The 22,521-nt window shown below is 41.0% G+C and overlaps 1 protein-coding gene across 2 annotated transcripts in view; it reads right to left on the bottom strand.

The window, feature by feature from the left end:
- LOC137675732 (protein mono-ADP-ribosyltransferase PARP8) overlaps positions 1–22,521 on the bottom strand; it is a 189,046-nt gene that overhangs the window by 62,939 nt on the left and 103,586 nt on the right. For both annotated transcript variants that reach the window (XM_068421923.1, XM_068421922.1), the window contains exons 5-8: positions 21,447–21,517; positions 12,717–12,794; positions 8,109–8,203; positions 632–692 (exon numbers count right to left, since the gene is read on the bottom strand). In XM_068421923.1, coding sequence (XP_068278024.1) covers positions 632–692; positions 8,109–8,203; positions 12,717–12,794; positions 21,447–21,517 — 305 coding nt within the window. The remainder of the gene's footprint in view (positions 1–631; positions 693–8,108; positions 8,204–12,716; positions 12,795–21,446; positions 21,518–22,521) is intronic.

Consider the following 22,521-nt stretch of genomic DNA (forward strand, 5'->3'; position numbering starts at 1 on the left):
GCCTGAGAACTTATGTGCTGTGCTGACCTGAGAATATGACATATCTGTGCAAAAGCTAATGATGTCCCTAAAAGCACTAATTTTCATTCTGCATCTAGAGGACAGGAAGTTACTGAACAAATGAGGTGAGGAAGTGTGGAGTTAATGACAGCATAACTGTTACAGAAGCCATGCTGCCAGTTGACAGCACCACTGTCCTGTCTCCTTTGCCACTCAAGCCTCTCCCTAATCAGCTGCAGATGTTGAGAAGCACACAGGAAAAGCCTCGGCCAAGGCTTCTTCTCTCCAGGACTCTATGAAGTGCTTTCACCTAACTAATGTCAGGACAGCAAAAAAAATAAAAAGTATTTCAGTTACATCAGTTAAAACATTTACCATTCACAAAGCATGTTTGAAAGGAAATACATATGCAGTAGATAAAAGCCTACAAAACATTTAACAATGTGATCATAAAAGGAAAAGGAAACCTTTCCACTGAGTAGCAATCAATACGTGACAGCCACTTGTGAAGATCAATGAGATCAAGCCTCTGAAAAAGGAACGTCTCAGTGGTTGTCTAGAGAGTCTAATGTGCAGCAGAATTAAATGGGTATTACTGTTCATTATGTAATCTTGTGATTAGATTACTTACATCAAGAAAGCTAACATCAATATGCAGATCAATATCTACATCATCAATGGCTCCATATTCCCTGAAAGGAAAGAATTACATTACATTAGAGCTCTTTAAGATACTCCTCAGCCCAGAAGTACTTATAACAGAGAAGATTTTATAAAGGATAATCTTGTCTGTTAAATCAGAATGGTGATAAAATACACATATCAATATTCCCAGTGGGTGACTGTCTGCTGCACTGAAACCTTCTTTCAGTAGATCTTGCTTAAATAGGCTAAATCTTTTTTCTACTAATTCCCTCAAATTCTCTCTCCATTTCTGCTATGTATTTTTGTCTCATGTATTACACAAATAAATCAAGAAAACAATAATGGTCACATGCTGCTCTTACTTATGACAAAAGAAAAAGCTAGTTAATTTTCAAAAGTATTTTAGGTTAACAACCAGCAGCCTAAGGAGAGCTTGAGATAATCATTGAAGACAAATACAACATAGCCTAGAGGGTGGCATATTATACCTGTGGTATTGCTTCATACATTCAAGAATTTGTTTGTCAAAACATAAAGATTGCCCTGTAATGCACTCAAGGCAATAGTTACCTTATTTTATCTGTTACGTGTAGTATTGCTGGAATCCCCAAGGTGCAGATTTAACTTATGCTCATAGGTGTTTCATTGCTGTCTGAAATCTTACATTTAAAGTGTGACTTTTCTGCCTCTTATTTTCTGACTCATTCTGATTGCCCTCCTTCAATGAACTTAAAGACTTGTGAAAAATAGGGCTAGAAAATACTCATTCATATATCTAAATAAAAAATTACTTTCCTTTTCATTTAAATTACTTAAGTGGACAATTCTGTAAAAGTGCAATCACTCTCAATTTTTCACAAATTAGCTTCTAGTCACTAGGTTTTTGCTTTACTCTGCATTTATATGCTTGTTCTCACAATGACTTCCATGTTTTTCTATTAAACTAGACTAAGTGCACAGTAGCAGTTGTGCATAAATAAGTTGATAAGGTAATTTTGAAATACAAAAATATTTTTGTGAATATAACTATCTCCTAACAAAGTGGCCTCTCAGTCCATGGTAGGACCTAGCTCACACTGGAAATGTCTTGACCTCTTGTGAAATTTTGTGGAGGGAACCCCTTCCACCAAACCTCGGCATCCCAGTGGTTCTCTCTGGTAAGGTCAAACCCAAAGTCTCTCTCTAGATCAGACACATCCACACATGGCACACACAGGGCAGGTGAATGGCTGACCAGGGATGCATTACCTGGAGGCTTCCCAGCCACCCTTACGGCTGCTCACCCAGAGCCATACAGGCGCTCGCTGACCTGCTACAGCTCACTGAAGACCTGACTTTGAAACAGTGAAATTCTCCACCTACTGAATGGCTTAGCCACTATGCTACACAACAGTAGCCTCAGATTTTTTTGTAAATTTTCCAGAAGATCCAAAGAACAGATTGCTATGAACTCCTAAGTAATATTTATGAATGCAAGCTGGTGTCACTCACATGACTGAGATTCAAAAGGCTGTGAACAGGCATAATTTTATAAATTAAACAGAAACATAGTTGAACTAACTAAACAAAGAAATATTAATGGAAGAAAGGATAAGATAAAAATAAGTTACAACTGTGGAATTTCCATACTCACTGAAATCCCTTTGCCCCCACTCCATTACCATCACAGAAAATGGATTTTAGACACATGATGTTGACTCTAGTTTTACTTCTCCAAGCTGAAAAGGAGGAAGAAATCATGTTTTCTTCCAGCACCTGAAGCATATGATCTGCTGCCTACAATGGCTCCAAGAACACATCTTGATTTCAAAGCTCCCAGAGGTCCTCTTTCCATCAATGCATAAGCAATGTAAATAGATACTGAAGAGTTTGGATCAGTTGGTCCAGAGGGCTTTTCTCATGGCTTTGGTGGCCAGATTTCAAAGGGCAGTGGTGAAAAGCACACAGGTATAGGAATTTGCCTTTTACACATACAGCTGACTCTCTGACAGCAGAAGACTACTAAAAGAGGGTCAACTGTCTAGGAAATATGCATCTTAATGGGTGTCACTGTCAGACAGACTTGTTGCAGTCACAGAAGCGGAGCTGCAGGAGAGGGATGAAACTGAATGCTTAATGCTATGTTTGTCATTTCCAAGAATTTATGAATATTTTCAACTGCAACAGAGTGGAAGAAGCATGAAAGTTTTCCAGATGCCAAAAGCAGCCACAGATGCCAATTTCTACTACAGTGAGCCTAAGGAGATCACAATGTTTCCAATGAAACAGCTGATTCAATAAATTAGATGCATTAAAGTTTTTGAAAGGTTACATACAATGTTTTTAGGAGCCTGAGAGTGCCTATTATCAAGATATTCTCAATTTCATAGTTATCAATTTGGCAAATAAACATTTATCATCTAATTCGTTTGCTTGAATATCTCATTCTTTGCTCATGAGCTAGCGGGGCTCACTGACAGAGCTTTAAACTAGACTTGAAGGGGGAGGGGGATAATATCAGGCTTGCCTGTGACAAGCTGTGGGATAACACGCCAAGGTTAGAGGGACGAGGTGCTAGCGAGGGCCCTCAACCTGTTGCTCCGAGACATGCTGGGTACACTGCAGCACACTTGAAGTCTTACAGATATGAGCCAGGGGCTCCTGAGGTAATAGGAGCCAACAGGGAAGCACCAGGGAAATACCTCAAAGGAATTAAGGGGTGTTCCTCTAAGAAGCTGACATGGTTGACAGCCCAGCTGAAGTGCCTCTACACCAATGCACGCAGCATGGGCAACAAACAGGAGGAGCTGGAAGCCTCCGTGCTGCTAGAAAGCTACGACCTAGTTGCCATTACTGGAACTTGGTGGGATGAATCCCATGACTGGAGTGTGGCTATCAATGGCTATAGGCTGTCAGAAGGGACAGGAGAGGGAAGGAGGGGCAGAGGGGTTGCCCTCTACATCAAGAAATGGATAGATTGTGAAGAGCTGCCTCTGAAGAATAGCCACGAGCAGGTTGAAAGCTTATGGGTAAGAATTAGAGACCAAGGCAAACAAAGGGAACTTTGTGGCTGTTGTTTACTACAGGCTGCCTGATCAAGGGGAGCCTATTGATGAAGCCTTCTTACTCCAGCTACAGGAGGCATTGCGCTCACAGGCTCTCATCTTGCTGGGGGACTTCAACCACACCTGACATCTGCTGGAAAAAGTAGCAGAGCGAGCTGCAGGCAATCCAGGAGACTCCTGGAGTGCATTGAGGATAACTTCTTAAGCCAGGTAATAGCCCTACCAGAGGGGATGCGATACCAGACCTCTTGAGCTAATCGGTGACGTCAAGATTGGAGGCAGCCTGGGCTGCAGTGATCATGCACTGGTGGAGTTCACAGTCCCGAGGAATATGGGTCAGGCGAAGAGTAAAGTCAGGACCCTGAATTTTAGGAAAGCAAACTTCCAGCTGTTCAAGGAGTTAGTCAATAGGACCCCCTGGGAAATCGCCCTCAGGGACGAGGGAGCAGAACAGAGCTGGCAGATCTTTAATGATGCTTTCCAGAGAGCGCAAGAGCTCTTGATCCCCAGGTGTAAGAAATCAGGAAAGGAAGGCAAGAGATCAGCATGGATGAGTCAGGACCTGCTGGTCAAACTAAAGGGCAAGAAGGAAATGCACAGGCAGAGGAAGCAGGGACAGGTATCCTGGGAAGAGTATAGGGACATTGCCCAGTTGTGTAGGGATGGGGTCAGGAAGGCCAAGATGCAGTTGGAGCCGAACTTGGGAAGGGACACAAAGAATAATAATAAGGGCTTCTATAGGCATGTCAGCCAGAAAAGGAAGGTCAAAGAAAGTGTACCCCTGCTGATGAACACGACTGGCAAACTGGTAGCAACGGACGAGGAGAAGGCTGAGGTACTCAACAAATTTTTTGCCTCAGTCTTCACTGGCAATCTCTCTTCCCACACCTCTCAAGTGGATGGACCTCAAGGCAGGGACTGGGGGAGCAAAGTCCCTCCCACTGTAAGAGAAGATCAGGTTCGTGACCACCTGAGGAACCTGAACATACATAAGTCTATGGGACCTGACGAGATGCATCCCAGAGTCCTGAGGGAATTGGCTGATGTAGTTGCCAAGCCACTCTCCATGATATTTGAAAAGTCATGGCAGTCAGGTGAAGTCCCCGGTGACTGGAAAAAGGGAAACATTGCACCCATTTTTAAAAAGGGTAGAAAGGAGGACCCTGGGAACTACTGACCTGTCAGCCTCACCTCTGTGGCTGGGAAGATCATGGAACAGACCCTCCTAGAAGCTATGCTAAGGCACATGGAGGACAGGGAGGTGATTCGAGATAGTCAGCATGGCTTCACCAAGGGCAAGTCTTGCCTGACCAACCTAGTGGCCTTCTATGATGGAGTGACTACATCAGTGGACAAGGGAAGAGCTACAGATGTCATCTATCTAGACTTCTGTAAGGCCTTTGACATGGTCCCCCGCAACATCCTTCTCTCTAAATTGGAGAGATTATGGATTTGATGGGTGGACTGTTCGGTGGATAAGCAATTGGTTGGATGGTTGCATCCAGAGGGTAGTGGTCAACAGCTCAATGTCCAGATGGAGATCAGTGATGAGTGGTGTCCCTCAGGGGTCTGTATTGGGACCAGTACTGTTTAAGATCTTCATCAATGACTGTCCTGGTTTGGCCTAAACCAGGCCGATTTTCCTTTCAGTGATTTTTCCTTTCAGCTAAGTCTCCTCTAAGTAACTCCACTTTCTGAAACTAACTGCATGTTTTTGCAGACAGTGTCTGCTTCCAGGACTGATAACGCTCGAAGTTTGTAGTTATCACTGAGGCACCGGTAGGGATGTTGTGCAGAAAGGCTCTTGCTGTACTTATTCTTGAGAGAAACCAAGGTCACTGCTGAATTCCTCACTGCTTACGAGTGAAGAGCCAAAGGGGGGTTGCAGCTGCAGGGGGGAGCGGACAGGGCAGGTGACCCAAAATTGACCAACGAAGGTATTCCATCCCATACACATCATTCTCAGTATAAAGCGGGGGGATCACGAGGGTCTCGCTCTCTTTCTGCTATGGCCGGTGTCCAAGGAGGACTCCGTCTGTTTTCCTGCTGCCCCCGATCCCGATCCATGCATCCCTGAATCCAGCTCTCGACCGTCGCTAGGCCCAGCCTGGGCCTTCCTGGAGCCTGCCCTGCAGTGCCGGTGGTGACGTGGCTGACTTCAGGGGAGCTCAGTCTTGGTTTTGTATATATATTTGTATATATTTGATTATTTCTATTATTGTTATTATACTCTTTTTCATTATTATAGTTTATTAAAACTGTTTTAACTTCCCAACCCAGAAGTCTCTCTCCCTTTTCCCTTTCCCTCTGGGGGGAGTGGGGGGGGATAACAGAGAGCATCTGCCGCAGGTTTAATAGCTGGCCCAGCTTTAAACCGTGACAATGACATAGTGGGATCGAGTACACCCTCAGCAAGTTTGCAGATGACACCAAGCTGAGTAGTGCAGTTGACACACCTGAGGGACAGGATGCCATCCAGAGGGACCTGGACAAGCTTGAGAAGTGGGCCCATGTGAACCTCATGAGGTTCAACAAGGCCAAGTGCAAGGTGCTGCACCTGGGTCGGGGCAACCCCTGGTATCAATACAGGCTGGGGGATGAGTGGATTGAGAGCAACCCTGCAGAGAAGGACTTGGGGGTAGTGGTAGATGAAAAACTGGACATGAGCTGGCAATGTGCGCTTGCATCCCAGAAAGCCAACCATATCCTGGGCTGCATCAAAAGAAGCCTGTCCAGCAGATTGAGGGAGGTGATTCTGCTCCTCTGCTCCGCTCTCATGAGACCCCACCTGGAGTACTGCATCCAGCTCTGGAGTCCTCAGCACAGGAAAGATGTGGACTTGTTGGAGCAGGTCCAGAGGAGGGTCACAAAAATTATCAGAGGGATGGAACACCTCTCCTATGAGGAAAGGCTGAGAGAGTTGGGATTGTTCAGCTGGGAGAAGAGAAGGCTCCGGGGAGACCTTATTGCGGCATTTCAATACTTAAAGGGGGCTTATAAGAAAGATGGGGACAGACTTCTAGTAGGGCCTGTAGCAATAGGAAGAGGGGTAATGGTTTTAAACTGAAAGAGGGTAGATTCAGACTAGATATAAGGAAGACGACATTTTTCACAGTGAGGGTGGTGAAACACTGGAACAGGTTGCCCAGAGAGGTGGTAGATGCTCCATTCCTGGAAACATTCAAGATCAGGCTGAATGGGGCTCTGAGCAACCTGATCTAGTTGAAGGTGTCCCTGCTCATTGCAGGGGGGTTGGACTAGATGACCTTTAAAAGTCCCTTCCAACCCAAACTATTCTATGATTCTATGATTTCCTAAACCCATATACAACTATTTGGATTTTAATTCCCCAGGTCCTCAAAATGTAATGAATTACCACTTAATTTGAAAAGGTATAGTACACCATAGTTGTAGACATACTCTCTCTTCTTAGACTAAAAAACCAGAGCTTATTGTTTAGAGGTTAGTGGGAATTGTTACTTGCAATATATGTATGCCTAAATTTGTTATCTTCTATGTATTTTATTACTTGGTTTGTATGACAACTTTGTTATTTTCTTTGTAATACATCTGACAGGTCTGTTCCATCTTGCCTACCTGTTATTTTTATGAAATTATTAAGATTACATAGATGGAAAATGAAGTTATAAAAGACCTGAAGCACATTAAAAATATCATACAGCTATGCACTATGGCAGAATCATGCACACTCATATATGCCCAACAGAATTTTTGTGTAATTACTCTTTGCAATCCACCCCGACTGAGGTTCCATCACTTCCCTTTGTAGGATACTTTAGTTTCCCACAATTAGAAAGCTTTCCTAAAATCTAATCAAGTACTTGTTTGTTGCTAACAAAGCTAGTTTTGTCTCTCTCATGATGACAATAGAGAACATTTGATCACTCTTCCTATCTACAAACAGCTTCATTTTTTGAAGAACTGTTATTATGTCCTCTCCTTCTGTCTTTTTTCCAGACTACACAAATCCAATTCCTTCAATCTTTCCCTAGGGAAAACATTTACTAAATCTCTTATCATTCCTCTTGTTCACCTCCAGGGTAAAAGACAGGATATGACAGAAAAGAAGTTTAACAAGGGTTTAGAGTAATGCTGAATAGCAATTTTCAACAAAATACAACAGCATGATCAAATACTGACTGAACTGCAAAAGACAATGATGTTTTAGAACAGGCTTCCAGGGCGTGTTCTCAGTGTAGTCAGTTTTATCAGTATTCAAACAGAAAAATAAAAAAACAAAAACCAGCATTATTGCTAGCCAGCAGTGCTCCTTCCTTTTGCCACAATATACAGAAATCATCAGAAGAGACTTGTGTTTTGGCAGTGAGGGAAGGTCCACATGGAAGTCAATCTCCAAAACATTAAAGGTTCCACAATACAGAAGGGTCAATGACATACCTGAGAGATACTGCATTAGGTCCATAGATCTCTCTCACTGCTGTCAAATCAGCTTCCAGCTGTGGGTGCTTGTGAAGTTCTCCATCATAGCTAACCTACAAGAGAAAAAACATTCTACAAGTTCTTATTTATTTCATTACTGGCACCTAATCTAGGCTCTTGAAAGTTCCCCCTGCAAAATATGCTGCATAAAGATTCCTTAATGCCATGCTCAGAATGGACACTGTGTTGATAAGCCGAAGCACTGAGGTGGTCTATCTCTCCTAAGCAATGTGATTTGCAAAGCAGGCACTTCTGCATCGAAATTCCAGAGGGTCCCGCTCCTGTTTGTGGGAAGAGAAGCTGCAAAGGACTCATCCCTCTGTCCTGTCCTGAGGTCTGTTCTAGGCCACTTGTGCATTTTAAAACTGGTAAGTAGGAAAAGAACTAGATCTCCTCAGTCATAGCATCCCAGTCCAACCGCTACAGGACAAAGGTTTGCTCCCTCTTGCTTGTTGTCACACTCTCGTATATTTTAGACACAGAATGTTTTGGGCTCAACGAGAGAAGCATGAGACTATACTATATACCAAGTGTCTCAGTGTCTAAGTTACATTTTCAATCTACTCATTGGCTGTATTTGACTATTCTATCTACCAATGCAATTAGATCAAAAAGAAAAATAATTAAAGAACACTTTCCCATTTTAAGTATTTTACCAGAGAAGGTGTAAAGAAATGTGTTTAGACATCATCCCCATTTTTTAAAACTCTGCATGGAAAGTGGAAGCAGTTATGTTAGTGCTTACACTATAAAGAAAAATTGTGAGCTGGTTTGGTTGGGCTGTATGAAGTAAAATAATTAATATCCTCCTATCTTCTACAAGGACCAAAATACCTTTTTAGGCTTGTAACAATCTATTAAAGTCTATTACTACTTTCTCTTTAAGCAATATGCTCCTGATTGTGTGAGCCTAATTCTACTTCTTTACACCAATTAGAATGACAATAATTCCACAAAAGTTGATGAACTCCCTAGATTTGGACAGATTCAGAAATGAGAGTAGGATTTGGCTTATACCTTTGACAAATTCAGAGAGCAAAGCACAAGAGTGCAATTTATCCCTTTAGACATATATTCATCCTTATACAGGAATTCCTGCTGATAATTCTTGCTATTGCAGAATTGTATTTAACTACAGTACTGTTTCTTCCATTTGTACATCCAAACTGTAGGAGACCAGTGCTGCGACACTTTCAGCTCTGATACCTAGAGATGTACTTTTTAATCTAATTAGATAAATTTCTATAGAACTAAAATAATAATCAGCTGATCACTTTTTACATGTGAAAATTAGCAAAGAACAATTTGATTAGACTTAGAATTCTTCAAATATAAGGCACAGAATTCATCAGCATAGCATGGGCATGTATTTATCGGTGATATCAACAATATTCATGACCAGAAGGGTATAAGCCAAGTATCCCTGCCTTGTTTGGGCAGGCATGTCAGAATAATTTCCCAAGTAGAAGAGCACAGGAAGAAAACTTTTATTATAATTTTTTTTTTCTGCTTAAGGTAGGAGCAAACCAATCCTTTTTACATGCTCATTACTCAATGATGAATTCTTTAAAGATGCATCAGTAATTGCTGTCCTGCTTCCAAAGAGAGCACAGCGATCACTTCACAAATCATAGCTGTGGCTCACCCATCACCTTTGTTGGTCCTAAACCACATTTTTTAAGCAGTCTTCTGTATCAATAATAGTAAAATCCAAAAGGAACACTATGCAGAACACGGAACTGCTCAACATAATACTTTCTCCAGTCTGTTTTCTGATGGTAAGAGGTTATGAACTCAAAAAGGAAACAAAGCAGTGTTCTGGCAAATTGTAGGATCACAGTGTGGCATTTTTCATCCCTGAATTAGTGCCACAGACATGCTGATGTACTCAGAGGAGACTGCCAGAGTTTTGTATATCTGCATTTGCAAGTATGTCCTGTAACTGAAGCACAAGAGAGAGGGAGAGTGCCAAAGGCAGTAGTATTACTGTTTCAATCTCCTGTTCTCTTTTGCAAATGTAGAAGACAGAGATTCAAAGTGAGAATTAACAAAGAGTCTCAGAGAAAGTGAATATAAAAGCTAAAAAATCTGATAACTTTGCTGTGTCTGAAGGGTCTGTGTTTAGAAAGTCTCAGTTTTTAATCTGAGATCTGATTCAGATTATTTTGTCCCACATAATGACCCATTGAAAATCAATAGGACTTAAGCTATTGAATCACTTAGCTACTTTAAAGTATTTATCCATTAAATCCTTAGGGAGGATTACAAGCAGGTGCCTAGGAAGCGGATACAAACATTTAATTTATGACCAAAAGGTCATGTCTTGTTTTCACTGCCCATCAAATGCCATTTCCCATTTTCCATGGTCCTTGTTTCATCATCAGTTGCTCTCTTGTCTTTCCAGCTGTAACCACTTAGAAATGTTAGAATTATCCCTGACCTCCACCTTTTCCAAGTGTATTACACACAATTACACTAGCATCTATTCCCTCTAGTTGCTAAAGTCAACATTTTTGTCCCCTTTCTCTGTGGGCACAGCACACACTTGTCTCAAATGAAGCAGCTTACCTTACTGGTTCCCCACATATACAGTCAACTACTTTGTTTTTCTAATACACCTGGTGCTCGCTTAATAAGTCTTATAATCAATTTCTTTGAAAAAGGACTGTTCTTTTTATCTCTCGAGGGATTTCACTCATTATCTGATTTCCTATTTATTTCCTAAATCCTCAATCTTTTTTTTAAAATTCTTCTTTAGAATTTTGTCTTTTTGACCATGAAATTTTAAATTAAAAAATTCCTTTTTCCTTTTTTCTCTCTTGTTAAATATACTTTCTGTGATGTCTTTGTTTTTTTTTGGTTTTGTTCTCCTTATTTTGCTTTTTGAGTATTCTATACTCAAGACATTCACAGTCATCTGATATTTTATTTATTTTTATTGTTGATTTAATTGTAATTTTACTGCTTTATTTTGCCAGTTATCATTCCGTCAATTAAATGTACTACCTTAAAAAATGACAATGCAATATAATGTAGTTTCCACTCCAAATATAAGGCAACTAAATTCTAACCAGTATTTCCTATTACACAGCTCTTTTACATCTTGCAAAATGATTTACTGCTCTCTGTGTTCATATTGCATAGGCAGCGTTAATATTTATTCATTCATTTGGGCACTGGCAGGCATCCTTTACTAAATGTATTTGTGCTGGTTCAAGAAGTAAGCACTCCCAGCCATTTGCTGCCTTTTCCTTCACCTTAAGGTCACTGCCCTTTCTGCAGAGTTGAAAAATTAAGTCAGTACACACAACTCATCAGTAAAGGGCAAAATCAGAAGATTTTTTTCCTTTCAGGCAGATTAAAATAAGATACCAGTCTTTGCACTGAAGTATGTGTACATGATCCTTCCCAGCTCTCCGTGGGGCCATAGGATTTGGCAGCTGAAGGGAGGCATTTCCTGCAGTCATTTCTAAACTGAACATGAGTCAGTTATTTTCTAACACTGAAAATACATTCTTTCAGTTCCAGCTTCAATATCACTTTTAATAGCTTTTTAGAGGCATGCTTTTTTTTAGAATAAAGCACCTCAACGTGTATTTTGTGTTCAAACCCCACCACGCTGTTGGCTCTGCAAGAGAAGAGGCTTGGCGATGTCCTGCTCATCAGCATCCCACTCTCTCTGCACCGACCCAGCCAGCTGGCACTGCTGGCACTCTCCTGCAGCCTCGGCTCTGCACACCCAGGGCATGGATGGCTTCAACCTCAAGGCTGAAGCAGTGACAACTTTCATAAACAGTGACCGTAATTTGTTAAAATGTTCATCAAAACAAACAGTTCTAATAACATAAGTGAGGAATGATTCCTTTGGGGCAATAGACTAAAAAATTAAGAAAAATCTGAATAAAGAGACTAGCAGCATGAAGCGCTCTATTGACATTGCAAAAGGAAAAGATATGAAGAGATTTTATTTCCCAATACATAAGAGAATGTAATAATAAATAATTCTGCTGAGGGAACAAGAAGTAAAGACACAGAGCCATACATTAATCTAAAAATATGTAGCATTTTTCAAGGTGAATTTAACTTTAGAGCTCAGAAAAAGAATGCACTATTGCCTAGATCAAAATTGTTTTGTAATAACCTTTTTACCATTAACTTCCAGTGCTCTTGACTTTACAAAATGGCAATCCTCCAGAAGGAAACAGATTTGGATCCAGCCTGACTTCTCATTTGTATCAATAATGGGATATGCTTTAAAGAGTGAATATCTATTTCCTGGAAATAAGCAACTGGCTTCTATTTTCAAACATCCTGAAGAGCACTTGGTTTTTCTGTTCTTACAGCTTTACAAATATAAACAAACTCATCTTATTTTAAATTTTATATAATTATACAGTATAACATATTCAATACTTCTACTATAAAATACTATGTATATATACACATGGCATTCTATTTTGAATAAACATAAGAAATTAATTGCTACTATCAATTTATAATGGAATGAACCACAGAAGCTTTCAAATATTAATTTCTTGAAACTTGTGCAAAAATATCCTCCATTACCTGTCCTCCGTAATAAAATTCCTCAGAATCATTATCTCCTTCAGAGTCTTCTTCAACTGTGCTGTTGTGCTGTGACTCCTTAATGGAAAAGGAAAGTTAACAATGATACAAGCGATATGTTTATCTTGCATTTATAGTTCTAATTATAACTACAGTAATTATGTTTTTACAAATAAGCTCTAAGAATCCTTTACTAAGAGATCTCAGACAAAACAAGCACCCACTAACTAGGTACATAAAAACACCCTGAATAGATGTTGGAGAAATACTACTTTGGGTACAGACACAGTGTAGTATTTTATGGAACTGGAGAATTCAGTAGACTATACAAGGATACTTCACACTGTGCTTCTGCTAAACAAAACATAATTTACCCACCAAGAGAGGTTCTGGACTTAATTAATTTGCTGTTTCAGTGACCTAAAAAAAAATGTACTTTACTTTATTCTGGTAAATCAATTCTAATAGTTTAAGGAAATAATTCAAGCCTGAGCATGGGATCTCTTAAGTTCCTTTCTGTGAAAAACTCTCTGACACACTGCTGCTTAATTATTATTTTTAACAGAAGTACCAGCCTGTTGCCAGAAAAGTTAGTTTTCTGACTAGCTCTGTTCTAAGACTTTGAAAATTAAGAATTAGAAAGTAATATGCTTACCCAAGTAAAACCTGCTCTAAATAGGCTGCTCTGTGAATAATTGCACTCAAGTAAATGTAGGTAGATTAGGGTACGGCGACCGGAAAATCTCGGGCTGTAACGGAAGGTAGGCGTGGCAAAAGGAGCAGGATGTGTCATTATCATGTGAGTTCGTACGGGACAAGACGACTATATAAGGCTGTTGCGCAGTTAAATAAACGCCATTTGTTGCATCCTCACATTGGTGTCAGTGCTCAATGGCCCTGGGGTGCGGATAGCCTCAGGCCAGCCAGCAACCGAACGGAGCTTGCTGCAGACAAGCGGCAACAAGTGGTGACCCCGACGTGATTGCTGGACTGGCGGACCGCAGGCGGTCGGAGTGGGTTCGCGAACCATGGAAACCTTGATAAAGGTGATTTCGTTACTGGGCGGGGAATTTAAGATTTCTGTGAAATCGAAAGACGTAGCCCAGTGTGTGGACCGTCTCGTTAAAGGGGGGGGCGGTGGCAGGACCGGCTGATTGTTTACAGCCGAATACCTGGGAGCGGTGCTCGATGCAGCTTGCTGAGCGAGCTATGGCAGCAGGTTCTGCCAAAGAATTAAAAACATGGGGAGTTATCTTGTGGCTGCTACGGGCTGCGCGGGAGGACTGGGCGACATGGGATGCGGCTCGGACGTGTTTACGTGGGGTCTACCCTGACCAAGACAGAAGTGGCAGTGGTGAAACTCCTCCAACATATACTCTCTGAGAGAGGAATTAAATATGACGAAGCTGCGTTAAAGCAGTTACTGTTTTGGGCAAAAGATAAAGGACATTTTACAACCTTTAATGATGTCTTTGAAGTGCCTTTATGGGAGAAGATTGGTGACTCTCTCTGGAATGCGGTGTCAAGTGGTGGTGATAAGGAAGCCTTTAAATTGTCTGCTACATGGAGGCTGGTTAGTGAAGCGTTAAAAGGAATAAAAGCAGAGAGAGAAGTCACACATACAGCTTTTATGGCTTTAGGACCACAGGCGCCTACTATCTCCTCACTGTTTGCGGGACCAACACCTCCCACGGCCCCGGTGGCTGTACCGGTGGCAGCTCCTTTATCACCGTGGGTACGGACGGCTCTGAAAAAAGCTGAGGAGCGGGGAGCGAGTAAAATAGATACAGATCCATCAGGACTGATAGTGCGCCCTAAAACACGAGCTCGATTTGGACTAATTGATTCAGACGCTGAACAGGAGACTTGGCCGAAACCCCCTCCTCAACCCCCTCCCTCTCATTGATCTCTCTACGGATGAGGCTGAGCAGGAGGACAAGAAGGAGGGTAAACATGCTTTGTATCCACCTTTACCGGATTAGCCATTTACAGAGTCAGCAGTACCAGAGTCACAAGGACTTAAAGGACTGTTACCATCACGAAATGGACACGAAATTGACGTGACAGAGCTTGGTAGACGACTGGAAGAATTAAAGACGGAATTGCAGCAGCATCATTCAGCCAACGCCTCGGGACACGTGACTATGTCTCCCCCAAACCCCCCTCTGTGTTCGGGACAAGTATTAGGGCCACCTCAACCTCCTTTGCAAATCCCTACTCCACCTTTAGATCAGGGCGGGGGGGGAGGTTTGCGTCCATCTGGTAATGTGGGAGGTGGCGGAGAGGGTCAGCGTCTGCCCGCGTATACAGGGGAGGGGGGGGGAGGAGTGAAATGGAAAGGGATCATTCGAGATGCGTTATTAGAAGGAGTTATAATTCCACGAGCATATCCGGTGATTGTGGGTGCGGGTCCTGAGGGAGGAAATATTTGGCAACTGTTGGATTGGAGGGTTGTGGGAGAAGCATTGCCACTATAGTTGGCGAGGGACAACACAGGTGAGGACTGCAGAGGGGTTGCTGTGGGGATGGCAAATCGTAACCCCACCTTAACTGAGCTAATGGATGCTTGTGAGAAAGTAGGAACCACCACATTTCAGATGGAGCATTTAGCAAAAACTTTTGCGGCGGCAGTTAAGGTAGTTCATCGTTGTTATACATGCGAACAGGAAGGTCACTTTAAGAAAAACTGCCTTAAGAAGTTGAAGCTGAGTGGGAGAGATAACTGTTTTGATGTGTCATTGCTGTGGGAAGCTAGGGCATTTTGTGAAGCTGTGCAGGTCTCAGTATAATGCTCAAGGTCAGCTGATAACAACCAGCTGCAGAATGCAGGGCGGGGGAACCGTATGCTGACACAAATGAATCTTCCCAACCAGTTCCAGGCCTATGCAGTTAACTCGCAGCCCAAACCGCAGGGAGCGCAGGACTGGTGTTTCCACGCAGGGTTAACCTGTGCGGCTGCCAAGCCTTGGACCTGTGGCAAACAGGGATAATGCTAATGCTGATTGTCAAAAGATCATTGAAGTTTTACCTGGAAAAACAGATTTGAATGCTATGATAAAGGCATGTGCAAAAGTGGGTACTGTGGAACATAAGGCTCAAGTTATGGCTGCGGCCGTACTTGGGGCTTACGTCGTCACAATTGCAGTCTCTATTCCAATTGTTAGCAGGGGACACAACTTTAACAGCGCCACGACACACTACTTCAGAGATACAGCAACTGATTACAGAAATAGAAAGCAAGCTACATTCCAAATTTGTACATCGTATTGATTTGAATCAGGAAATACAAATTATCACTTTGTTTGATAGGCAAATTCCGTATGCAATAATTGGTCAATGGAATTCAGAATGATCAGATTCGTTACAGAGCTATTGGCACAGATTATTCATCAAAGGTCGGATGCGATGTCGGGAGCTTGTGGCCAGAGATCCCTGCATCACTGACCGTTCCTATTGCAGCTCAATATTTTGAGTGGTGTATGGCTAATAGCTTTGCTTTGCAAACAGCTATGGAGAATTTCTCGGGACAGGTTGTTTACCACTTGCCCTCCCATCCTGTTATAAAATTGAGTGTGGAACTTCCAATTGCCACAGGAGTGTGGTGCGCAGACACTCCTGTGGATGGAACGACCATTTTTACGGATGGATCTGGGAACAGAGGCAAGGCGGGCCTTGTCTGGTATTCTGACGGCAAGTGGGAATCTATGGTAGTAGAACAAAAGGGTTCACCTCAGGTGGTAGAATTACGAGCTTTATTAAAAATATTTCAGAATTTTCCCATTCCCTTTAATTTGATTGCTGATTCAGCATATGTAGCTGGCATTATAAAGCAATTGGATAGATCTGTTATAGAGCATACATGTAATCAGTGTGTTTTTGAATTGCTGCGAGCTCTGTGGCAAGAAATTCAAATCCGAACTGCATTGTTTTATGTTTTACATGTAAGAAATCATACTAATTTGCCTGGGTTTATTGCAGAAGGCAATGCTCGAGTGGACTCTTTGGTTTTTCATCCTAAAACAACAATTTGTACCAGAGTGGAAGCAATAGCACAATTGCTTGTCAAAGTGCATAAAAGGATTACAGACATTACCGGACTAGACTCAGATGCTATCTATTTACCTATCAGAAAGGAATATCTACAGTGGTTAACAAATCAGTCAACTCTTTTTCAAATGGCCTTACAGGACTTTACTGGACAATTGTTAACACATTTGCCAAAAGATAAAAAGCTACAGTTTATTTGCAAACAGGATTGGGAAGAAAAACCTATCAGATCAGAGATACCTGTGACTGGACTAACTGTTTTTACTGATGCAGAAAAGCGATCACATTCAGCAGTTATTACCTGGCAAGAGGATGGACAATGGAAACATTGTAAATTCTCAGGAATTTACTGAGGACTCATTGCAGACACTTGAATTTTTTGCGATATATCAGGTTTTTGTAAAATGGAAGGATTTACCTGTCAATATTGTAACAGACTCTCTTTATGCAGCAGGCATTGTAAATCGAATTGAAAAAGCTTTTATACGACCAATAAGAAATATGTGACTTTACACCATTTTGCTACAGTTGCATCAAGCAATAAACCTCAGAGAGATACCTTATTTTGTCACCCACATTCGTAGTCATCAATTTGATCAAAATTTGAGCATTGGAAATAATAAAGCAGACACACTTGTATCCTATACGCAAATATCACCAAATTTATTTGAACAAATACACCTATCCCATCAATTCTTTCATCAATCAGCGAAAATGTTAGCGAAACAATTTCACCTCACCATGGCACAAGCACGTGAATTAGTTAGTGCTTGTCCTAGTTGTCAGAAAATTGGCATGGGAATTGGAATAGGGGTAAATCCTCGAGGACTGAGTGCGTTGCAACTGTGGCAAATGGACGTTACTCACATTGCAGAATTTGGAAGGCTCAAATATGTTCATGTATCTGTTGATACGTTTTCACATGTAATATGGGCAACAGCACAAACTGGGGAAACAGGTCGTCATGTCAAATGACATTTACTTGCTTGCTTTACAAGTCTTGGGGTTCCACAACAACTTAAGACTGATAATGGACCAGCATACTGTTCATAAATTTTTCGTCAATTTTGTCAACTATGGGGTATTACACATGTCACCGGGATTCCTCATTCGCCTACGGGTCAGGCGATTGTGGAACGTGTTCATAGTACATTGAAACAGCTTCTGCAAAAACAAAAAGGGGGAGAGGAAACTGAACCTTCTGAGAGACTTGCAAAAGCTGTTTATGTACTTAACCATTTAACTTTAGCAGGAGATAAGGAGCGACCCCCAATTGTAATACATTGGGGGCAGTTCGACAGGGAGCAAGCTATGTGCAAAACAAAGGCAAAGTGTGGTATAGGGAACCAGGTACTAACGAGTGGTTGGGACCAGGGGAACTATTACTAATGGGTCGAGGTTATGTTTCTGTCTCTACAGGCGCAGGAGTACGGTGGATTGTTTCTAAAAGGATGGTTAGCCACATTATTAGAGGGAATAGTTTATGTAGTTGTGATTATAGTTATCATAGGGATCTGCGTGGGTTGTGTTGAGGCAATCATTGAGAATAGTATATGGAAGTAGTGAGATAATAAATCTAACTACTTCCAAAGGGGGAAATTGATACCGGATGGTTTAGCAATGGTTTAGCAAGAGTAGGCCTCAGAGTAGGCTCTAAAAGGCCTGATCTGTGTTACCTTTAAACAGAATCAGCTTTCCTGTCAGTAATTTTCCTTTCAGCTAGAATAATAGAGAATAACAGCATGTTCTGAAGTAAACTACATGTTTTGTAGATAGAGTCTGCTTATGGGAATGTTTATAATAGGCATTATCCTACTTGTGTTACCCTGTTTGTTTGCATGTTTGCAGAAAACTGTGCAACGAATGGTCAATACAACCTTTGTGGCTCAACAACAGAGAGCAGGATTTATGGGTAACCAAGGCTGGGATTCTCTGACTGGGCTCTGCGAGACACAGGGAACCAGGTTTAAGTAAGAAACAAAAACACAGAATTAAGATTCTTGGGGAGGGGGAAGGATTCCCAGACATAATTCCTGTCAACTACCAATCTCACATTTTACATCGCCCTCTTTATTCTTTAAATCATTTTGCCCGGGGAGACCAAGAGCGTGCCCCAATTGAGCGACATTGGGATCCAGGGGTGCCAGAAGTGGGCCCCCCAGTCAAGGTTCGGTTCCCTGGGGCAGCGGAGTGGGAAACAGGTTGGGAGCTGCTACATCACGGGAGGGGGTATGCCGCCATCAAACGGGATGATGTTATACAGTGGGTCCCTACACGCTGTTTGCGCCCTGATTTAAAACAAAATCCTAACCCGAAGTAATATGTACGCTGTCCGAGCTTTATGTTTTGCAGGAGTACCTGTGGGGGAAGCCGAAACAGCACCAGCCTCGACCTTCAGACGTGAGGAGTCATGACAGTACAGAGAGTCTGGTAAAGCGGCGGGGTGCCAAGAAAGATGAGGAACAGTGGCCGTTGCTGAGTGAAACAAAAGCTTTGAACAATGCGCTTATGATTAGCTTGCTTTTGCTTTGCATCTCAGGAGTTGCAGGGGAATCTTACTGGAGAACCTGGGCTCGGGATGTTGTATCCACCAGCTACGCTTACGCTTTGATGCAAGGCTCCAGAATCAGCGATATGCTTTACTTTGCATGACTTGAAGCATGGGGAGGGGGAAATGTAGGTAGATTAGGGTACGGCGACCGGAAAATCTCGGGCTGTAACGGAAGGTAGGCGTGGCAAAAGGAGCAGGATGTGCAAGTATCGTGCGAGTTCGTACGGGACAAGACGACTATATAAGGCTGTTGCGCAGTTAAATAAACGCCATTTGTTGCATCCTCACATTGGTGTCAGTGCTCAATGGCCCTGGGGTGCGGATAGCCTCAGGCCAGCCAGCAACCGAACGGAGCTTGCTGCAGACAAGCGGCAACAGTAAATAGAACTGATCATGATTCAGACTGCAACTCAGCATGAGCTGAAGTGTTATATTCTGCTTTCCTACCAACGGAACCTTATAATTATGTAATTGCTTGAAGATATTAATTCTTGTTTCCCACAATCCATTTATTATTTGTAGGCCCTATACTGACAAGGATCCCATAAAGAATACCTGATGAAATCATAATTCTTCACTTCAACCTGAACATGATGTATTTATTGCATATTTTTTATTTATGTCCTCCACAGAACTGCCATAATGGAATAGAAAACAGATGTATGAATTAAAGATTAGAAGTTACCCCTAAATCCCATATATTCATAATTGTCAAATATACTCTTATCACCAATTTCTATGGTCAGACATTCTAATCTCATTTCCTTACCTTCGTCTCTAAATTCCTGCTTTATTCACTGTAGAACAAAAATTGTATTTCAGCCAATTTCATGGCAATTTTCTAAGACAAGGCATAAAAATAATTTCTGCTTCTACTTTACTGAAAAGAAACAGCGTGACTTCAGTCTTCTTTGTTTTAGAATAACCTTAGGTCAAGGGGAAGTCTGTGTTAAAAGAGAACTCAACTGAACAAAAATTTAATGCAAACCAAAGAGAAATGAAACACACACACTACAATAGTGACAAACCCATCCTATCCTAACCAAAACCTCTAACTGTCTAGACAACAGAAATGGTCAGTCTTTTATTTAAAGGCTTTTTTCAGTACTTTCATACTTAAGTACCTCGTTCAATTGGAAAAATAAATAAATAAATAGCTCAAACTCTGTCCCATAGAAGCTAACTGTATCTCAGGCTTTTAATCAAAAGGGTAAATTCTTACTGCGCTTGAATTTCTAATGTTTACAGAGCACTGAATACAATTATGAGGCAGCAGAAGTAAAATATTTCCAGTGCAGATTTTTACATCAAATCAGGTTTCATCTATAAAAAAACCCAACCATACCCATTATCATATCTGAACATGCTTATCTGCCTTTCCCAGGATCAAATACAGATCAGATCCTAAAAAGTAGTAGACAAGAAACAAGTATTCTAAACAAAGCAACCACCCTTACCAAAGGAAGTCTTTAAGTCAAGCACTTGAATTCTTGATACAGTGCTCAATTTCTTGCTTGGGGTGGGAGCCTATGTGGTACTTTCTTTGAGCCCATAACACTGTCAACTCCTGTATACCTTACATTAGTGCCTCTTCTTTCTTGAGTTAATGTCTCAGTGAGACTGGTCAGGGACCCATGCTAGAGGTACAGCACAAATACAACCATGACTGGAAGGCCTTAATACTCCAGATGCTACTTATGGTGAATAGTGTCATGCAGAGGTCCAGAGACTCCAGTGGGACTGCTCTAGGCCACATGAAGAAGCAATGAGCTAATAAATGGGATGTGGTCCTATGTGCAAGACTACATTAAAAGGTAATGGCATCATGATCTACTTCTCCAGGAAAGCTGTATTTTTAGGGCAGACAGGGTCTATGCCACCGCTGAACAAAAAATAAAATAAATGTCAAAAACATATCTCCTAGGATGGAAGCATCCCTATCCCAACTAAGTGATTCACTGATTAATTCACATATGAAACCCAGAGAACTACGCTCACCTTATAAAATGTGTAAACCTACAGCTTGGGTAAGCATAGATTTGACAGGAAATCCATGGTAAATATTCATATTTTATTATTTTCTGTTGTTTCTTAAAATAACTTGTTAAAATATAAATACAAGAAATACATACCTCTCCATTCTCCCTCTGTAATTTTGATTTTATGGATAAGCAATAGTTGACATCGCTGGTTTTTCTTAATTCTTAAAAGAAATGGGAAAACAGGGAACATATGTGAAAATGTTAAATAATTTTGCATATGCAGACTTGAAATACTTGGAGTAGTAGAGCAAATAAGGAACAAAAAGTTACAGATATGAAAAGCACAAGAGTTTACAATACAACAGTCTAAAATTAAGAAGCCCCAACATCTCAGAAGATTCGTATTTTTAACTGTGAAATGAAACTCAGCTGGTCCATCTAGGAGATTTGTTTTTCCCAATCTGTAATTTACACTTCAGTGTCATTCATTAATTTTGTATACTTTATAAATGAACAAAAAATCAAAATCCTTCAGCAAAATTAAATCAGATCATCATCTATATAAAATATAGGTTTGTATTCTATTTTAAATGACAGGCTTTATTTCTTTATAAAATACAGAAATATTTGCAAGTAAAATTTATCTTAAACTTCTGACTATAATGGCCAGTTTTTGTTTGGGTACCACTCCACTGACTTCAATAAAATTATTTTTTATTTACATCAGTATAAATGGGATCAGAGACTGAAGATCATATTGGTTTCCCAGTGGAATTCAAAGTAATTCTGTGTTATGCAAAAAAAGCCCTAAAGTATTGTAACAATAATAATAAGTCTCCAAAGTCAAGTGTTCCTATCTGAAGAATTGCCAGAATTTAAACTGCTCTGTGCAGTTTATCCTGCAGCCTGAAATCATCAGGAAATTTGGCTGCTAAAATCTAAAAAATCTCTATGGAGTATGCACAAATCCTGATTATATATTGTATAAATGTGCCTAGATGTCTGAAAAGCATGCCCTTTCATGTATCAAATACCTTTTGAAAGTGTGGAAATAATTTGAAATGAAAAGGTTCCCAAAATCACTCAGAAAAAAAAAAATTTCTGTAGTCTCATTTAGTGTAACAGCTGAACCATTTTGTTTGAAATTTCCTGAAATAATTCACCAGAGGCAATGATAGTTATAGACTGTTTCATCCCCAATGGTGAAGATTTAGTGAAGCTTTAA

The sequence above is a fragment of the Nyctibius grandis genome, chromosome W, assembly GCF_013368605.1.
Source record: "Nyctibius grandis isolate bNycGra1 chromosome W, bNycGra1.pri, whole genome shotgun sequence".
Taxonomy (NCBI): Eukaryota; Metazoa; Chordata; class Aves; order Nyctibiiformes; family Nyctibiidae; genus Nyctibius; species Nyctibius grandis.